The sequence below is a fragment of the Anabrus simplex genome, chromosome 7 (assembly GCF_040414725.1).
Source record: "Anabrus simplex isolate iqAnaSimp1 chromosome 7, ASM4041472v1, whole genome shotgun sequence".
Classification (NCBI taxonomy): domain Eukaryota; kingdom Metazoa; phylum Arthropoda; class Insecta; order Orthoptera; family Tettigoniidae; genus Anabrus; species Anabrus simplex.
The window spans coordinates 286405456-286426352 of record NC_090271.1 but is presented as its reverse complement, the minus strand read 5'-3'; the positions used below and the strand labels follow the sequence as shown (position 1 = coordinate 286426352).

General features: G+C 38.6%; 1 protein-coding gene across 1 annotated transcript in view; it reads right to left on the bottom strand.

The window, feature by feature from the left end:
• Positions 1 to 20897, bottom strand: part of LOC136877566 (uncharacterized) — a 112712-nt gene that overhangs the window by 12495 nt on the left and 79320 nt on the right. Inside the window, exons 3-4 of the mRNA XM_067151709.2 lie at positions 18113 to 18154; positions 1249 to 1300 (exon numbers count right to left, since the gene is read on the bottom strand). Coding sequence (XP_067007810.2) covers positions 1249 to 1300; positions 18113 to 18154 — 94 coding nt within the window. The remainder of the gene's footprint in view (positions 1 to 1248; positions 1301 to 18112; positions 18155 to 20897) is intronic.

Here is a 20897-nt window from a genome sequence, read left to right as displayed (position 1 = left end):
GAATGGAAAGAAAGTATGTGGAGAAAACAAGCGGATGATGATGATGATGATGATGATGATGATGATGATGTGAGACGGTGTGAGAGGGGGTGGGGTGCATACCCGGTGTACACGTATAAAAGTATGACATTAACACATAGCTTGGAATGAACCAACTGGTGATGATGAACGTACGAATTTGGAAAACACCGAAACAAAATTACAATATAGAAAGGACAGGAAAGAGAACTATCGACGTAAATCGTTAATGGCTGGCAACCCTGTATTACCTAATTGACCTGTTGAAATTGTTAGGATTTTTATGTATTTCCACAGCTTTCCGTATAATCCTAAACCTGTAGTGTTGAGCATGGATAAGAGCTCGAACATCTTGCAACACGACATCATGACCCGACGATAGGGCGTGCTCAGCTACTGCTGACTTGTCTGGCCGGTTGAGATGGATATTCCTTTGGCGTTCCTTGATGTGAGTCCCAATGGACTGGCATGTTTGGCCAATGTATACCTTGCTGCAAGTACAGGGAATTTTGTACACCCTAGGGTGTAATAGTGGTGATAATTTGTCCTTGCATTTACGTAAACTATGAGCAATTTTTGTGATGGTGCCAAACACGGTTTTTATATTATGTTTATGAAGGACCTTGGCAATTCTGTCTGTGGTGTTGTAAATGTAAGGCAGGTGGGCTGTTCCCTTCACTTCTTCTTTCTATGAGCTTTGATTAGCCGTCCATCTGGGATGCAGAGCTCTATGAATCTGTACATCGTTGTAACCATTACCCTTGAACATGACTTTGAGTGTGTCCATCTCCTCCTGGATATTTGATGGCTCACAAATTTGTGTCGCTCTCGTGGTGAGTGTCGTGAGAAATCTGGAACTCTTAAAGACGTCCTCCTTTGTCTCTACTCCAGCATAGATCAGTATATGGAACTTACCTTAAAGATTTCTAGTTCTTAAGTATTTAAACAAATAAACATAAATATTTATTTCTAAATATCTGAGTGTGATTTGACAGCAACTGGTGATGTTCTTTCAAGAACGAAACATGTCATTCTATTTTAATTAAGTTGATTCTTTTTCAGGAGTAATACTGTTACCATAGTTTTCTCTTTCAGGTAGTTTATAAATTTGTTTACTCAAAGTTAGTTTTGCAGACTGAAGAGCTTAACAGTTATAAATTAACTGAGTCAAAAATGAATAGCATAGGCTTGTGAATTATTAAGACAATAGTTTAGCTGGTGTCACTTTACCTGATGATGGCGATGGAGCATTCATGACACATGAGAGAACTGGAGAAAATGCCTAAAAAGATAGAGAACACATTCTTAAAAATTCAGCTGAATATAAATATTCTAAATAGTCACAGATGAAAATATTTCTTCCATCACCCACAACTTTAACACATTATATTACCAAGCCAACATAAACATAACTACACATATGCTGTATTTAGAATACAAGGTCCTCTCTTTCCATAGATCAATCGAGGTAGTTCATCATGTTAAATAACTAGCCACTGATGCGAGTACTCAGGCACTCGAGAGACAGGTAGGTTTGTAACCTGTGTTGGCTATCCTCGAAATCCCTTCAGCAGTTTTCCACTTTGAGCTGTAAGGAAATAATGTGCATGCTTATAGTGAATGAGAATGTCATCATTAACAGGTCTATGAACTTGGCAGGTGTGAGGTCAGTTGGATAATCAAAGTCAATCTGATGTCTGTACTAATGTGCAGAAATAAAGGGAGAAAGATATAATGGATGCATGAGAAATACTTGTTCAAAATACGATTGCACTTGGGTGAGGCAGCACTAATGTTTGTTTATTGCTGTGGGTACAGGACAGTGAGGAGAGCAGGTGTCACGTCAATGGACCGAGTACAGTCATCACAAGAGTCTTGCCTTACCGACAGGACAAGATGAATTTTAGAGAAGAATTTGTCACTTGCTCTAAACCAGGGATGCCACTATGTGACACACAAACACGACTTCTGTGGCACGCCGCACAACATACTAACAAATTTTAATGTTTTTAACATTTAATAAATAGGTAAAAAATCTACCAACACAGCATACTTTAAGCTTTTACAAATTTTATTAGGTTAAAGCAAAAGTATGCCTTATTCTTAAAATTTACCTGATTTAAAAAATGTAATTTTCAGTGATGTTTGCAAAATAAAATCATGAAACATTCAGTTGAATGGATTTATCTGTAATGCAATCTAATACCTAAATGAAGTCAAATGAGGGGTTTCATGGTGATTTTCAAGGAAACTAGCGATGACACACCAGATAGTAAAAAGTAATAAAAAAGACCTCAACTTTCCATCCGTGCTCTAAACACTACACTATACTAAAATGAACTACATAAAAATGAACACACAAATAATGCAATAAAGATAAATCCACGGAATGTTACAGCTAAAGGAACCACTGTATGATCAATGACCGACCAACTGATGATGCACTACTGTACCTGACGACAGAGCAGCAGATGTAAACAAGCCGTATTTCCTGACGGTGCCAAGTGCAATCGTATTATAAACGCATGATACAACAATGAATTTTTTACTAGTTTTATCTCTAGTTATCGCAGTACTGAAAACTAACAATCCCAATTGACAAACTCCAGCCTGTCCTCAAGGCAGAATTTCTGCTCATTTTGCAAAAGCAGTAGGTAGTTTCTCCTCGATAATGATTTGTCATCCATAACAGAGTTGAAATTGTATTCTGTACAGTACTTAATACAGCTCTCATTCTGCACATCTGTACATTTTCTGTTAGAAAAAGTTTCAAGTTCAGCTGCCATGAACGTCATACAGAAAGGAACATAAAATAACTAATCAGCGAGTTATTAATTGCCTGCAAAAAAAACATAACTGTATCACAAAAAGAAATAATAAAAAGCATTGAAGCCTAAAAATAATTAAGAGACAGAATTTCCTTAAAAAGAACCTAATTTTAAAACTCAAAATTAAATATCATTAGGAACAAAACATAAAAGGAAAATGTTTTCTTTTTTACAATTGGCTCCGCGTTGCACCAACACAGATACGTCTTATGGCGATATTGGAGTAGGAAGGGGTTAGGAGTGGGAAGGAAGTGGCTGTGGCTTTAATTAAGGTGTGCATGGCCAACTTGCTTCATAAAAGAAAATCTAATCAACACAAAAGCAGATAAAGGAACACAACAGTCATACTGAATAAAGATAAGTATATATACGAAACAAAAGAATTAATAATAACAGTACGGTATATAAGAGATCCAGCACGACACAACAAATAAATTTCGAAATGAGATAAAACAACCAATCAAAAAAGCAGACCTCACAATCACGATAGAGAAAAAAGAAAGGTTTACCATAAAAAATCTCAAGCATCCCACATTCAGAGCCCTCCATAAAATTTATAAAGAATGATATCCAGTCAGACGAATAGTAAATTTCAAAGATGCGCCAAGCTACAATGTAAGCAAACTAATAAACCAAATGCTAAAATAAAGTAAAATTTCAATCAAAGATGACAGGTCGATTTAAAACACAGAACTAATTATAGAATTAATAAGCTTAGCATAACAGAGATAGATCACAAGAATGATATCCTTTGACACAACCAACATGAACTATTAAACAATTAAAATTATAGAAAACCATCAAGAAAACAATTTACCTCAAGAAACAAACAATATCCTTGCACTGGAAACAGATGATGGGAACCTGGTGAAGACAGATCCAGGAATTGGAGGAGAAATGAACACCTATTTCAATACTTTATTAAATGGAGAAAGTTTGAAATGATATCACTGAAGATTGCAGTTTGAGTGTGATGATGGAGCACATGAGCTAACATGGCTAAAAGTGGAGTCTGAGCTGAAGAATATGAGAAACAGTAAGTCCCCAGAGTTTGATGACCTCACTGTTGACATGATACAAGGCAACTGGTTAGCTCTATGCCCAGCCGCTTTTGCCCCCAGGAATTAACACAGTACATTAGAGACCTGTTTAACTGAATTTGATGGAACCAACGGTGTTTCAGTTGAACAAAAATTTGCTTGAACCAGAATAATTGGATTTCAAAACAACTATAAGGCATTCATTTACTTACAACAAGATATCAGCTACCCACCAGAAATGAATACAAATTTCAACTGGCAGGTGTCTCTTGATCTTGACGAGGTCCAATACGATACGCGTGCTAAAAATAGGAGTAGTATACACTGTACATTACAGCATCATCTGGATGCATTGTGTGCAGCCAACGCATCGTACCATTAGCACTGCTGTAAACAACTGGCCTTCCCAACAATGAACTTACTCTCTGATAAATAAAAATTAGACCAAAATACTGTACTGTCCATTTTACTCTTTTACAATTTGTTTTACGTTGCATTGACATAAATATGTCTTATGACAACGAGGGGATAGGAGAGGGCTAAGTGTTGGAAGGAATCAACCATGGCCTTAATTAAGGTACAATCCCAACATTTGCCTGGTGTGAAAATGGAAAACCATCTTCAGGGCTGCCAACAGTGGGTTTAAACCCACCATCTCCCAAATGCAAGCTGATATCTACATGCCCCAAACCGTGCAGCCACTCGCTACTATTGCTTATACACACTAGTTCCACAGTTTGCACACTCTTTTAATTATGTACTAACACAATCACACTAGTTTCATAGCCACACAATTCAGTTTCAAAATTATGCACCGTCTGTCACAAATCACTAGCACTCATTACATCGGTCATACACTCCAACAGTCTTCACAAGACTCTGCGCTGACATTACACAATAACTCGAGGCACTTGCACGACTTCACTGCAGGCAGACTCAACTCTACAACAAAACAGAATTGAATTCAACTTCACAGCAGGAACTCAACTGCGGAACTCAACATAGTACAAACAACAGTACTCCACTACAGTACACACACAGTACTCAATTGAACTAACTCGACTCCAAGTGGCTGCCTGTCTGCCTTATATAATCAGCTGTAGATTCTCAAGATATTTCCAGGAAGGGGAGGTCTCCAGAATTTTCTCAATCCAAACATTCTGGGCTTAGATACCTAGAGCCTTCCAGGGAAATGTTAAAGAGGGGGCCGGCCTTCCACTTCTCACTCATTCTTAACTGATGGACCGTGCGGCTAAAGATGGTGCTAATAACTTAGCAGTGACATTGATCGCTCGCGTTGGGAGGCACACTAACTCGCTCCTCTTGCATGTTTACAAACAAAATGGTGGATATCCCATTACAATACATGTGCATGTTTAAAAACTGATCAGATAGAATCTGAGGATGTTCTTGTAAAACAAATCAAGCCATTCTGTTATTAATGTATTCCTAAACAGGTACGTTATAGTGTTACAAATTTTGTATTACCTGCATTGACAGACTGAAAAACGTTGAAGTTATATTATGAGTAACTCCTCGCTGAATGATACCTTGATGGCTGGATCTACTGTTCAAGATGACTTTTATTCTAGCATCTTGCAATTCAGCACACACAAGTATGCCTTCACTGCAGACATCATAAAAAAGTACAGACAGTACGGATGGGACAAATGGTTACTTTCCAGTATCATGTTCCTGTGTATCTGTTACACTGTAGTATTAGGTTGGAGTATTAGAATATAAAAGTAAATACAAGTTGCAAGTCAACTTTTGGAAGGAACATTCCTTATACCTGTTGTCTCTTTTACCCCCTAACCGCACCTCAGTAAGTACTTACAAATAGCAATACTATATCTTCATCTCGCTTCCTTCTCTCCTACTGGCCCTTTCACCAGTTCGTTATTCACATTCTTAAATATTCCTAGGAAATGTTTGCAATGACCCATTTACATTCCGAGAACCAATACCTCAAAACCTTCATGTATAAAAAGCGCCGTGACTGCCATGTGCATTCGTAGATGTCCAAGGACCTGTAGTTAAACAGGCATTAGGACCAGACTTTATAAAATATGTTGATGAACGAGTGCCATACATACTTCAGATGCCGTCGGAATGGGCCATGATGAAATAGCCCTACCAGGCAAGACGTAAGCAGAGTTTAATCCAGTAATTTTTTGTTATTTGTTTGTTTACATTGCACCGACACAGAATGATCTTACAGTGGCGATGGGATAGGAGAGGACAGTACTAGGACGGAAGCAACTGTGGCCTTAACTGAGGAACAGTTCCAGCATTTGCTTGATGTGGAAATGGGAAACCACCAAAAACCATCTTGAGGACTGCCGGCAGTGGGGTTCGAATCCACCATCTCCGAATACAGGCCAACAGCTAAGTAACACAAACCATATAGCCAACTCGCTCTGTAAATCCAGTGTAAAACGCTCCAAAATCGCCTTTCGTCATATAGAGAAGGTTTTGGATATGTGGTAAACAACAGCGTAAGTGGCTTGCCCAGCGTTGTTTTTTCTCTATATATGTCACTCCTCTTATGTTCTGGTAAAAATTATGATAGCAGCCTTTGCTGCACTGCCTCACAGATTGCACAATTGAATTAAAATCTAGCAGGTTCCACCTTTTCAATGCAAAATACAATGTTGTTGAATGGTATTTACAACATTATTTTATTACAGAACATGTTTCGGTGTTTCATTTTGACACCATCATCAGCTGTATAGTAAGTGAAAAAAACTTGGTGATATAAACAATGAAAAACAACATATTGCTAAACTTAACTCCTTAAGATCTAAATTATGCTAGGTTTGGAAACTCTAATTTACAGCAAGAAAACTCTTGTGATGTCATAAATATAAAATCTCATCTGGGTGATGAGTTGTCTTCAAATACCATCCAACAACATTGTATTTTGTATTGAAAAGGTGGAACCTGCTAGATTTTAATTCAATTGTGATCTCAGTTCAATATGGATAAGAAATATTAAGTTCCTTACGTCCTCACAGGGTGCAGTCGATGACGAAAGTTCAGGACGCACAGATTCACGTGACGGGACTTGCGATAGCTTTTTAGGACCTAATATTTGAGTACCGCGTACATTATCAGAACTATATGAACCGGTTGAATTTTTAATTTTAAAAAATATTATTATTATTATTATTATTATTATTATTATTATTGGGTGCCTTATTTCAACGCATTGCTAAGAAACTGGTTTCCTGTAATTGAGTTTCTGTCCACATAAATCATATTGGATTTAATATTACATCCACTCACTCATTGTCCAGAACACTGAGTGAAACTCGAGATGCAAGGTGGAAAGACCACAATTAACTGTTCCGAGGAACTAAGCGACTGTATGTATTACCACCAATAAGCCTAATACAAAGCACTTCAAATAACTAAAGAATATCTGTAACCGACCAGCAAGTAACAGGATAGAAATATCAGTATTGCCACTAAACTGTTACAAAAGTATCGCTCGTGCCTGCGGAGGAGTGCACGCTTAAAGCGAGCTGCTATGCTCCCTAATACCCGTTAGCCAATCAGAAACTCCCTACCCTTCCCCTGGTTTCGCTGAGACAGTTACTTTAGTATTAGGGTCTCGGGAGGAACATAATATTTCTGGAACAGCTTACTGTTATGGATTAGGATACAGTATCATGTTACGATATGTAACTCCCATCTCTAACAGACAGATTCTAGTGACCAGGATCTGCAATGTTCTGTACGGCGTTCATCTCCCGATTAACCAATTCAGATTAATCTTTGTTCTACTGACAGGAATGGTACCTCAGCACCACCATTCTTAGCTACAAGATGCCTGGTACAACTCGCCAATGATGGTGCAGTGAAATATCCAACTTCTATGTTGATGTTCTAAGTGGAACAGATACCATTGGAGATGCACTCAGTTAGCAAAAAGAGCTGAAGTTACTCAGCAGTGAAGGATTTTCACTTTGTAAATGCTGTTTCAATCGTCCCCCTGCTCTAAAGCGTACCTTTCAAGTGCTGGGAATTACGACAGCCTTGGAGTCTGGATGACAAGGAAAAGGATACCATCAAGGCAGAGGGACTATTGCGGCATCTTCTGAGGGATACCTTTCAGTTTGTAGTTAGCAGTCACCTCAAGAAGAACATATCCTTTTTTGATCCTTTGGGACTCTTAGGTCTTGTAATCATAAAATGTCAGATTTTCTTGCAGCACCTCTGGCAAGTCATGGTAGATAGGGATCAGAGTTTGCCCTCTGAGCTACTAATTACATGGGAAGAGCCTCAGGCATTTTTGTTGATACTTAATAACATCCATACCTCATGAAGAGTGACAGGAGGTGAGGTTAAACATTATGCATTACATGGGTTCTCCAATGCTTCAGAAAAGGCATTTGCATTTCAAAAGTCGAAAATCAGGAGATTTTTGCAGCAGATCTCGACATGTTATGGATCAAATATTTCAGGTTCCCTATGGGAATCAACATCTTTATCATGTTATGACACATCGTTTATGACATAACTTTGAAGAATATATAACACATTATACTACTCAATTATGTAATTTCTCTTATTAATTAATTAATAATTTTATCAATATTGAAATACTGCATGTATCTGAGCTTTAGAACACATGACTCGTCATTGTAACTGCCTTAGGCCTCTTCATAAATTTCTGAACTAGATTTGTGCTCAAAGCACTGACCTTGTTGAACGGGTTTTAAGGCTTAATTTTTTCCAAACTTCTTTTTGGGGAAGTTTTGATCTGAACTGAGTTGTTGCCCTTGTAAATATGCTAAAAATAGTCTCAGAGTCAGCACTGCTATGTGGAAATGATAAAATACAAAGCATTACGTTAGAGATTCTGTCATATTTAAGAACACCACCAGCTGATTCCATCTGTGTTTCCAGTGCCCACTAAACATCAGTTCTCTTCAGCTACTTAAAGAACAAGGAATTTTCAAAAAAATACAAGAATACTAAATCTGTTTTCAAAATTGGGAGATAAGTCTCTGCGATCAGGAGAGAGGGAGGAAGGACCAAAAATCGGGAGTCTCCGGCTTAAATCGGGGGTGTTGGCACATCTACATTTAGATCTTATGTCTACCTAGTTTAGTTTAGTTTAATTTAGTAATGTTTTATTTTACTTGGCAAGATTAAGGCCTTCGGGCCTTCTCTTCCATCTAACCAGGAACTGAAATATACATATATTGCACTGTATTACTTACAATAACTAGATCTAATACAAATTAAATGAATAATAATACAAGAATGGTGAGATTACATTAAGATGAAATAAATTAAGATTAAATTAAGATGAAATAAATCAGATATAAAAAGGGATAAATTCTTAAAACTAATATCCTACATGTAAAAAAAAAGGACAGTACAGTAAAACCTCGTTAATTCAAAGTCGTTGGGACTAAAAAATCGGACTTCGAATTATGTGATTTCGAATTAACCGCCAATTTGCAATTCCGAAGTACCAACCCTTGCCGCATTACAAAATATTCTATGGCCTGTTACTGCATGGAGTTAACCTTGATTCACAGTTTATACTCTTCAAATGCCATGAAAAAAGAACTATTCCCAAAATGTATCCAAGAAGGTGCATTTACAGTATTCAAGTAATTCACTCGGATATCTCACTGGCAAACATAACCTCACGCAACGAAAGAAAAAAAAAAAAGAAAAAAGAAAAAAAAAGCATGATTCAAAGATGAGGAGAAATCTATGCTGGCTCCCATGTGCAAGTGCTTTATTAATTGGATTACTATACTTTATGCATTTTAGATGCCTTGTATTTACAAAGGAAGTACCCGATGCCCTTAAAACCGAACTTTTCTATGACTCTAGCCTTGTACGATTTCCCGCCAACTTCTTTCGTACTTCAGAAATGTAAACACTTGCCGCGTCACAAAGTATTCTAAGACCCATTAATACATGCAATCACCTCGATTCACAGTTTAAACCTTTCAAATGCCATGGAAAAAACTATTTCCGAAATGTATCCAACAAGGTGCATTTACAATGTTCAAATAATGCACTTGGATAAATCACACAATCAAAGACGAGGATAAATTATGCCGGTCCCCCTGTGCAAATGCATTATTTTTTGGATTTCTGTACTGTTCGCATTTTTATATGCTTTGTACTGGCATGGAAAGTGCCCGACGCCCTTGAAACATTGTGGTTTCGAACTTTCCTATGACGAGGGGATAAAGTTTCTCGCTTCCATCCCATGTGCATTGCAACGTACTACTATGACCCATTTAAAACCATAAGACCGTTTGGGCTTGCATTAAAATAAAGCAATGCAGTTTCACCGGCAATGACAATATTGTTCGGTGCCTACGCTCTTTCGTCAACTGTCGGCATCGCCAGTGTTCGCGGATCCTGTTTTTCCACACACTGCCTGTTGAGTGATATTACGGCGTTCCTTAAAAGGTTGAATACAAAAGAATTCCGATTTAATTCAATTTAGCAATCATGAAGCGCACTGTAGACCCACCGAAGTGAGTGTAAGCGCGGAAAGCTACCCTTCCACGTTCCGGAACGCGCGTTCTATTATGACAAGAAGCGGATAAATTTCGAGTAGAAATTACTCTGTAACATACTATTGTTTTAAAATGTAAAGGCAGATTCGAATTAAAAGTCTGAATTTCGGTAATGGGGCCGACATTGTACTTCGAATTACGAATTATCCGTATTTCGAATTAAACAATTTAAATAACATGCAAAACTGTACCTCATGTTTCCGGGAACGAGAGCTTCTTCGAATTAGGCGGGATTTTGAATTAACCGATTTCGAATTATCGAGGTTCTACTGTACATAAAATTTGATTTTAAAAACAAATCGGATAAGAATTTTAGACTCTCTACCAGGACATCCATAACAATAGAATGGTTGTAAGTAGCAACATCAAGTTTACAGATGATCCTTACTGGTGCATAAAATGTCTCCAAAGTGCTTCCTTGAAAGTGCAAATAGCCGGGAAGAAGGTTCCACTCACGGCAGGCAATTACTGTGAATGATTTATCACAGATGGCAGTTCTGTGGGCAGGTAAAGCAAGGATGGAATTATCAGTAGATCTGGTGTTAAGACTGATAAGAGGATAGGTATTTGAAATATGAAGTAAGGTAAAATGGTTGTGAAGAATGAAGAATTTTATGGAGATGGCATAGGGTATGCACAGTGCGACGGATTTCTAGTCGGGGCCAAGATAGGTGGTTATATGAGGGAGTTACGTGGTCATAGTACCGTAGGTTACAGACATATCTCACACACGCATTTTGACCACGTTGTAATCTGCTCAATAACTTGCCTTGAGCGTCTCTATAAATCGCGTCACAATAGTCGAAATGAGGGAAAAGCAGACTTTCTACCAGCATTTTTTTTAGTTTTTCAGGAAATAAGTATTTATACCCCCGTAGCATGTGCAATGCAGAGAATGTTTTCTGGGTGATGTTTGTGATATGCGTTTTCCATGACATGTCATCATCGAAAGTAATGCCTAGGACTTTTACTGATGACATGAATGGTATGTTAGTATTACACAACCTTGTAGATGGAATCTCTGGTCGATTGACCTTCGCGAGTAGTTTTGGGTATCCAAGGATGATGGCTTGCGTTTTTGCTGAGTTTAACCTAAGACCACATCTCAAAGACCAAGAAGAAAACGATGTTAGATCCTGATTGATTTTGTCTATGGCCGAAAGTATTAGATTGGGAGATGTATGGAGGTACATTTGTACATCATCAGCATAAATATGGTATTTGCAGTACGTTAGGTTTTGGGAGACATCATTAATGTAAATAGAAAAAAGAAGGGGTCCTAACACTGACCCTTGAGGCATACCACACTGCACAGACCGCCAAGTTGATTTGTTTATTCTATCTGTAACACACTGCCGACGGCCATACAGGTAGGAATGCAACCAAAGGAGGGCGCTGTCCGAGAAATGGAGGGAATAAATTTCGAGAGCAAAATGTCAATGTCAACAGAGTCAAAAACTTTGCTCAAATCTAGGAGTATTAAAACTGTCACTTCCTTGTTGTCCATACCTTCTCGGATGTCTTCTGTGATCTTCAGTAGTGCCGTTATAGTACTGTGTGCTTGACGAAAACCAGATTGTAATGGGTCAAATAAGTTGTAAGTCGTCATATAGTCTGTTATTTGTCTATGAGCGATGAACTCTAGCGCTTTGGATAAAGCACAAAGTATGCAGATGGCTCTGTAGTCAGATGGTTCAGAAGGGTAAGCTACTTTTTTTAGAGGACATATAATGCCCGCTTTCCATATTTCGGGAAATGTGCTGTCTACGGGGGGGGGGGGGGGGGAGAGTTAAATATGTTAATTAGTGCAGGTAATATCAAATCCAGAATAATTTTTATCATCTCTATTCCTATACTGTCATTTCCTTTTGCCGTTGATGTTATCCGATTTATAGCAAACCTGACTTGTGAGTGGGTTGCTGGACGGAAGTAGAAGTTTTCTCTATCTGTTCGTGTCTTTGCATAATTCCCGTCTAGAACTTCCTGTTTCAGGGCTGCATTTAATGTGCAGTTAGATGAAAAATAATCGTTCAGTTTTTCCAAGGGTATATTTATTTCGTCGTCGTCTCGTCCTTTGGTAATTCCAAAGTTCTTTATAGATTTCCACAACACAGATGTTAAAACATTTGGTTGAATTAAACTGTGAGCGTGCCGTAGTTTCGTGTTTCTAATCTGTTGGGTCGTAGCGTTTCTCAGTCTCTTATAGCTTAGGAGAATGTCAGGAGTGCAATATTTCTTAACTCGTCTATAAATAGCACCGCGTTCAGCCATTAGTGCTCTAATCTCATCTGATTGCCAGGGAGCTGGCTTCCGCGTAACTCGAGCCTTCTTTTCAGGGGCATGTCTATCGTACAGTTCAGTCATATGTTGATTGAAGAGATTCATTTTGTCATTTATGTCTTTTAGTTTAAATATGTCATGCCATGGCACTGCAACTGCGTCTTGTAAAAGTTTAATCTTATCAATTCTTCGTCGATCTCTATATGAAATTATTTTCGGTTTGAACTTGGGACTTTTAATAGAATAGGCCATAAAAATAGCATCATGTCGCGATATAACTGGGACACTAATTTGAGCGTGATGAAGAACTAATTCAGGTTGGTTAGTGGCAATGAGATCAATTAAGGTGTGTGACGTGTCTGTGTGATGTGTAGCGTTGAAAGGGAGAAACGTTAAATTGCAAGCTTTAAATGAAGTTAAAAGTTGGGTTGTCTGAGGAGAGTTAGGTTCAAGAAGGTTTATGTTGAAGTTGCCCATTATAATTATATTTCAGTAATCAGTGACTAAATCTTGTATTTGAGTCTCTAGATCGCATAAAAAAGCCGCTTTCGGTGGCTTATATACTACATCCAGAAGACATTTTACTTCACTCACAGTTATTTCCAGGAACATGAACTCAGGTTTTCGCTCGTACGGACCTGGAGACCTACAATTATTTTAGGGCGTAAGCTGGTCATAACATATGCAACGGTACCCCCGGAGGGCTTATTTAATCTGTCGGATCTAAGAATAATGTATAACCCACCAGCTGCAGTCTTTCTATTGCGTGATGTGGTTTTAACCAAGATTCAGAGATTAATATTGCGTGGAAACTGGGAGGCATAAATAGGGCTTTTATTTCATCCATTCGCGCCTCCGCAAGAGGCTTTGAGTGTTTATATGGCAAATCTTTAAAGCATTACTGTACAGAGAAAGCTGGTGGTTAATGATGTCCCTTGTCGACTGGGAATGGCAAGAAAGCTCAGATGACAATAGGTGGGTGTTGCCTGCACAGCTGGTTCCAGGGACATTGGGGGAGGGTGGAGTAAGTGAAAGGTTTTGAGGAATGTTTGCAAGGAAGAGGGGAGCCTGTTCGTTTGTCTCAAGTTCTTATCAGGGGGACTGTAAATTACGTTGTTTTCAGTTATGTTGGAAATGATTATGTCAATATTGGGAACGGAAATAACAATTTACAGCGATCAATACGATAATGGCAATGTGTCAGTAATGTAAGTGGAAATAAACACGACAAAAATAAGGCACTGAACCCAGTCTACTGCTACTAACACCAATCTTACCACTACAGCAAGCAAAAGTAAACTATATTACTAATTACGTGAGAGTTAAAGTTAAAAATTATGATATACTACATGGATAACTCTAAAATTAAACTACAATAGAAAGTAACAAAATGTTGTGACCATTTCCCCCGCATATCACTTTAGTTCATTTAACTGTTCCATAGTGCACACTTTATACTTATTTGATCCTATTTTTATATTAATTACTCCATCAATGCTCCATACCTGGCATACACCAAACCTCGAAATTACCTCCTTAAGGACTGTGAGCCTTGTTGCAGTCAGATCCTCTCTTATTGTGACCGCCGTTCCCTTAAGGACTCTTCTCTTCTGGAAGATTTCACTCCGCTTACGGTAGGAAACAAATTTCACTATCAGAGGTTGTGGCTTCGCACCCAGTCGTCTTCCAATGCGATGGCTCCTGTCAATGTCCTGAAGGTCAAGGTCGACACCAAGATCTCTTGCGATGCTTATTGTGATGACATCGAGATCTTCCCCTTCCTTTTCCGGAATGCCGAAAATACAGATACTTTGCCGCCAATGGTATTGCTCCAGTTCATCTTGCTTGTTTTTAAAGTCACTTTTGATTTTCACAAGTTCCCTGTCCTTAGCCTGAAGCTGATCTTGTAATAGTTTGGCACTTTCCTTGTATTCCGCTCTTAGTTCCTGGAGCTGCAACATTAGGGGCTGTAACTGTTCGGCTACGGCTACGGCCTGCTTAACGAGCTCTTGTATGCTGGCGCAATGCGGCAGGCTGACTTGAGGAAGCTTCTTAGGAGCCATTATGACAACTTAGTAGTAGAACACTGATAGTTTACTGTAGTTAACTGCACACGTTGAACTTCAGCACGAATGTAATAACGTCTATAAAGGCTAAGAAGAACATTTCTGTGAAGTTATTGAGTTATAAATCTTAGAGTAGAACCACTGAAGCAAATTCTATCTTCTCACACCTTAACTGTGTGGTGTATAACTCCTTGTACAATTACCAGATATGGTTAAGACAGCACTTACCTAATAATTGCACAAAACTGCTATTGGATAGATTCTACAATAGTGCTAATTTAGATTGCAGGAGATACAACTCCATGGGAAATATTTGTTGGTAACTTGGTGTCTGATATAACAGTAATCACTTACTCCACATTCAGGATGTTCAACAATATGTAAGGAAGTTACCTGAAGAACAAGATATGGCACTCCACAGATCTGACATACATAAAGAAAGTTTTCCCCCAAAGCTTGACCGAAGAAAACTACAGGAGATTATGAGAAATCGATCCTTTCAGTCGTGGAGCCAGTTACTACAAAAAGGAAAGGGAGTGGTTTTATATTCAGACAGCCTGAAAGCAAACTCGTGGATGACTCATAAATCACCTTTGTCCTCTTCTGCATACATAAATGCAGTGAAGATGTCATGCAACCTTACTGCAGATTGGTTCCTGGTAGGTTATTCAGCACAATGTGTTGCCACCAAAATGGCTGAAATAAGATAGAAACCCTTGGACATGTGCTGGGATTCTCCTAGAATACTAAGCTAATGAGCAACAATTACCACCATCGTGTAAGAACATCAACTACTCAAGCCTTGAGACAGTGTGGATGGGAGATGCACGAATAAGTTCACTGCACCTCTACCGATGACTCTAATTGAAGGACTGTTATCATAGCCATCGGTTGAAAGGAGAGTTAAACAATGGTTTGCATGCTACAGCATGGATTTGCTTTCAAAGAGACTCATATCAGGCTCAGGATGTGGAACTAGAAAAACAAGTAATTTATATACCATTCCTGCCTTACCTATCAGCAAAGTACAAAATACCTCTCGATCGATGGATTGTCAGAGGCATGCTATTCCGAGCAAGAGGCACCCTCCCTAGTCAGATATCAACCTTACATCAAAATCTGAAAGTTCCATTCTGCAAAATAGAAAAAATAGTAATACAGATTCTGAGGGACTCTCTACAGATCATACATTTCCATCTGTACTTCAGAACATATTAACACTCCTCCCCTAAAACAGAAGACAATAACAGAATTAACAATTATAAATTTCCACTTTTTGATGTTTGTAAATTCTATTGAAATTGTAACCTGATTGTATTCCAGATCCAAACGGTCACCCTCATTGGAGGACAGATTATTTCTTTATTTCTTTAATTATCTCTCTCCCTTTCTCTGTGGAAGACTAGAACCATGTGATGTTACACAACACTCCTGTTGACCTCATTTCGAGGGGAGCTGAACCACATCTTCTTCAAGACAACCAGTTATGATGGGCGAAACCATTCTAGCTCTACCAGGTAAGGTAAGGTGGTCCACCCTGAACTTGTCTGTGACCTGTATACTGATGTGTTCCTAGCTGCTCTATGTAGATCTCATCAGAGTATCTGCTGGAACATATTCAGGACAATAGAACTATACCTATGGGATAAAGAAATGGGCTATGGGAGCTTCACATCCTCTCCAGATCTCAACATCACCACATGAAAGCTTATGACTTTATATCATGAAGTGGTATACAGTGGCATTTTATTCCCTTCCCCGCCCCCATGCCCCTTACTTTGGAGGGTTTTGGGAGGCAGGCATAAAGTCTACCAAGGCCAATTTAAGGAAGGTTGCAGGAAATCTTGTACTGACCCCTAAAGAACTATCAATATTACTGATTCAAATCGAGGCATGCCTAAATTCAAGACCTCCAGTATAATCAAACTTTCTGATAGTCGCAATGAATTTTCATTCCTGATTCCTGGCCATTACTTAATTGGAGAACCTCCCACAACTATCCCAGAACCAGACCTACTTACAGTTTGCTCTTGCCTGTCCAGATGGCAGTTACTTCAGCATTGCAGCCAGTACATCTGGAAGTGGTGGTCAAGGGATTACCTGTCTCAACTCCAGTAATGGACCAAGTGGTCATCAGGAAAGGTCAAACTTCAAACTGGAACTCCCATTCTCCCTCATGTGGTGGACACTCAAGGTGGGACTGACGGCTTAGTGCTTGCTGCTACCATTTGCACTTCCAAGGGGACCTTCAAGTGCCCTATCACTAAAATTTGTCTCTTTCCTGTGGATGTTCAAATAGTAAACAGTGAAAACATGCAACCATTCAATGTGCTACTCTTTCTTTTATGACTGACATTTTTCATCTTCACTGTTACATACTGTTGTTTAATTTATTTTGTGTTTGTAATGTATGTATAAATCAGGTGGGTGATAAGTTTGTCCACGAGAGGGCAGCACCCACTAGGACACTTATCAAACTGCATCCTCTCAGGAAAGGGGTGCCAAGGTCACGCTACCTGGTACGGTGTGTCTTGGTCACTGGTCAGTACTAGTGTGGACAATGCATGGGTTGAGGTTGGTCATGCAGTATGCTACAGCATAGATCACAGCATTCCATTTATATGTTTTGTTTAGTGTAGTTGATAAATTTATCTTGTAATTTACGTTCCTTTGGCCTTCCCTTTGCACTCAAAGTAGTTCATTTTTGTAGACTGCAAAAGAACTAGGCCTTGTGCATGATGTACAACCAGATTGACCACGAGACCAAACAAAAAGATAAAGATGAATACAGGTGGTTAATGACTAGGAACACAGGACAAACAAAAAAGGAGGAAAAGAACGCAACAGGTCAATGTAAGCAACAGAAAGTAACAATCAACTGCAAATCAAGTCATACATAGATCAAGTCATACATAGAAGAGCTATAAACTGACTGGGGAACAGTTATAAATTGACAGTCAAAACTGAAGAGAGATGGCTTCAGATATCACTAACAAACAAAACATTGAATATTCGAGCTTGTTGGGGGCTGAGAAGAAATGGATGGAGAACTGGGATTGATGAGGAAAGAGCCCATCTATGTTTGCAGAGATTGACTCTTCTATCAATCCCTCTTCACACACAGACCTGTCATCATCTCTATCCTAACATTAGGTTCCTATTCTTCTATGTATGACCTTCACACCAAAATTTCTCATTTCATACACAATAAAAATAATAACAGTGCCACATTACTGTAATGTGACACTATAGCAGTTATGACATTACATGATAATGTGACAAAGCTCTCACAGAATAAACATTCAACCCTGATTACTAACCTGCTGTGTGCCATCTTCAGCGAGAACTCCATACATCCAGACCTGAAGAAAAACAAAACATAAGTATTTTTGACAGTACAACCGCAGAGGTAAATATTTACAGACTATTATTTGAAAAGCCTACGATCTGATGAGTTAGACATAGTGGACACAAAGGGGTTCCTTAGCTCTAATGCATAGCTGTGCAGCTATGTCAACAGAACAACTGTCTGCTCATTAATAAAAATATTTCCTAAAACAAGGTAATGGGCACCAAAGGTCACTACAGGATTCCTTAACTTTTAATAGTAATAACAACAATAGAGCATCGAGTTCTCCTTTCAGGTTGGGTACATCAAATGGAAATCTGGTGCCCTGTTGTTGAGCCTTTCCTAATATTCCTTGAAAATTATGAAATGTGGTACGCAGCAAAACAAACGATACTGAAATTACTGCTCATCTGATGTCCACATTTCTCTAGCTACTAAGTATTTACTTACTGTAGACAATAGTTTGATATATTGTTAATTCAGTGTTGTGTAGATGTCTGAAATTATAGTTCAATCAATCAATCAAGCACTACTGATCTGCATTTAGGGCAGTCGCCCAGGTGGCAGATTCCGTATCTGTTGTTTTCCTAGCCTTTTCTTAAATGATTGCAAAGAAATTGGAAATTTATTGAACATTTCCCTTCGTAAGTTATTCCAATCCCTAACTCCCCTTCCTATAAACGAATATTTGCCCCAATTTGTTCTCTTGAATTCCAACTTTATCTTCATATTGTGATCTTTCCTACTTTTAAAGACACCATCCAAACTTATTCGTCTACTAATGTCCTCCCACGCCATCTCTCCACTGAGAGCTCGGAACATACCACTTAGTCGTGCAGCTCATCTCCTTCCCAAGTATTCCCAGCCCAAACTTTGCAACATTTTTGTAACGCTACTCTTTTGTCGGAAATCGCCCAGAACAAATCGAGCTACTTTTCTTTGGATTTTTTCCAGTTCCTGAATCAAGTAATCCTGGTGAGGGTCCCATACACTGGAACCATACTCTAGTTGGGGTCTTACCAGAGACAAATATGCTCTCTCCTTTACATCCTTACTACAACCCCTAAACACCCTCATAACCATGTGCAGAGATCTGTACCCTTTATTTACAATCATATTTATGTGATTACCCCAATGAAGATCTTACCTTATATTAATACCTAGGTATTCACAATGATCCCCAAAGGGAACTTTCACCCCATCAATGCAGTAATTAAAACAGAGAGGACTTTTCCTATTTGTGAAACTCACAACCTGACTTTTATCCCCGTTTATCACCATACCATTGCTTACTGTCCATCTCACAACATTATTGAGGTCATTTTGCAGTTGCTCACAATCTTGTAACTTATTTATTACTCTATACAGGATAACATCATCGGTGAAAAGCCTTATCTCTGATTCCACTTCTTTTACACATATCACTGATATATATATATAAGAAAACATAAAGGTCTAATAAAACTGCCTTGAGGAAATCCCCTCTTAATTTTTACAGGGACAGATAAAGCTTCACCTACTCTAATTCTCTGAGTTCTATTTTCTAGAAATATAGCCACCCATTCAGTCACTCTTTTGTCAAGTCCAGTTGCACTCATTTTTGCCAGTAGTCTCCCATGGTCTACCCTATCAAATGCCTTAGATAAGTCAATCGCAATACAGTCCAATTGACCTCCTGAATCCAGGATATCTGCTGGAATCCTACAAGTTGGGCTTCAGTGGAATAACCCTTCCTGAACCCAAACTGCCTTCTATCAAACCAGTCATTAATTTTGCAAACATGTCTTATATAATCAGAAAGAATGCTTTCCCAAAGCTTACATACAATGCATGTCAAACTGACTGGCCTGTAATTTTCAGCTTTACGTCTATCCCCCTTTCCTTTATACACAGGGGCTACTACAGCAATTCTCCATTCATTTGGTAAAGTTCCTTCATGCAAACAATAATCAAACAAGTACTTCAGATATGGTACTATATCCCAACCCATTGTCTTTATTATATCCCCCGAAACCTTATCAATTTCAGCTGCTTTTCTAGTTTTCAACTTTTGTATCTTACTGTAAATGCCATTGCTGTCATAGGTAAATTTTAATACTTCTCTAGTATTATTCACCTCCTCTATCTGGATATTATCCTTGTAACCAACAATCTTTACATACTGCTTACTGAATACTTTTGCCTTTTGAAGATCCTCGCATGCACACTCCCCTTGTTCATTAATTATTCCTGGAATGTCCTTCTTTGAACCTGTTTCTGCCAAGTACCTATACATACTCTTCCATTTTTCACTGAAATTAGTGTGGCCACCAATTATGCTTGCCATCATGTTATCCTTAGCTGACTTCTTTGCTAGATTCAATTTTCTAGTAAGTTCCTTCAATTTCTCCTTACTTCCACAGCCATTTCTAACTCTATTTCTTTCCAACCTGCACCTCCTTCTTAGTCTCGTTACTTCCCTGTTATAATATAGTGGATCTTTACCATTCCTTACCACCTTTAAAGGTACAAACCTATTTTCACATTCCTCAACAATTGCTTTAAACCCAACCCAAGAGTCTGTTTACATTTTTATTTACCGTTTTCCACCGATCATAGTTACTTATTAAAAACTCCCTCATGCCTGTTTTATCAACCATATGGTACTGCCCTGCCTGCTGTCATTTCTTGATGGATACAGTACTTTTGCATCCATTTCTTGTTGGCACAGGCCAGAGTAAAGTGTAGCTTCCACCGAAGTCCCAGTCAACATCCAT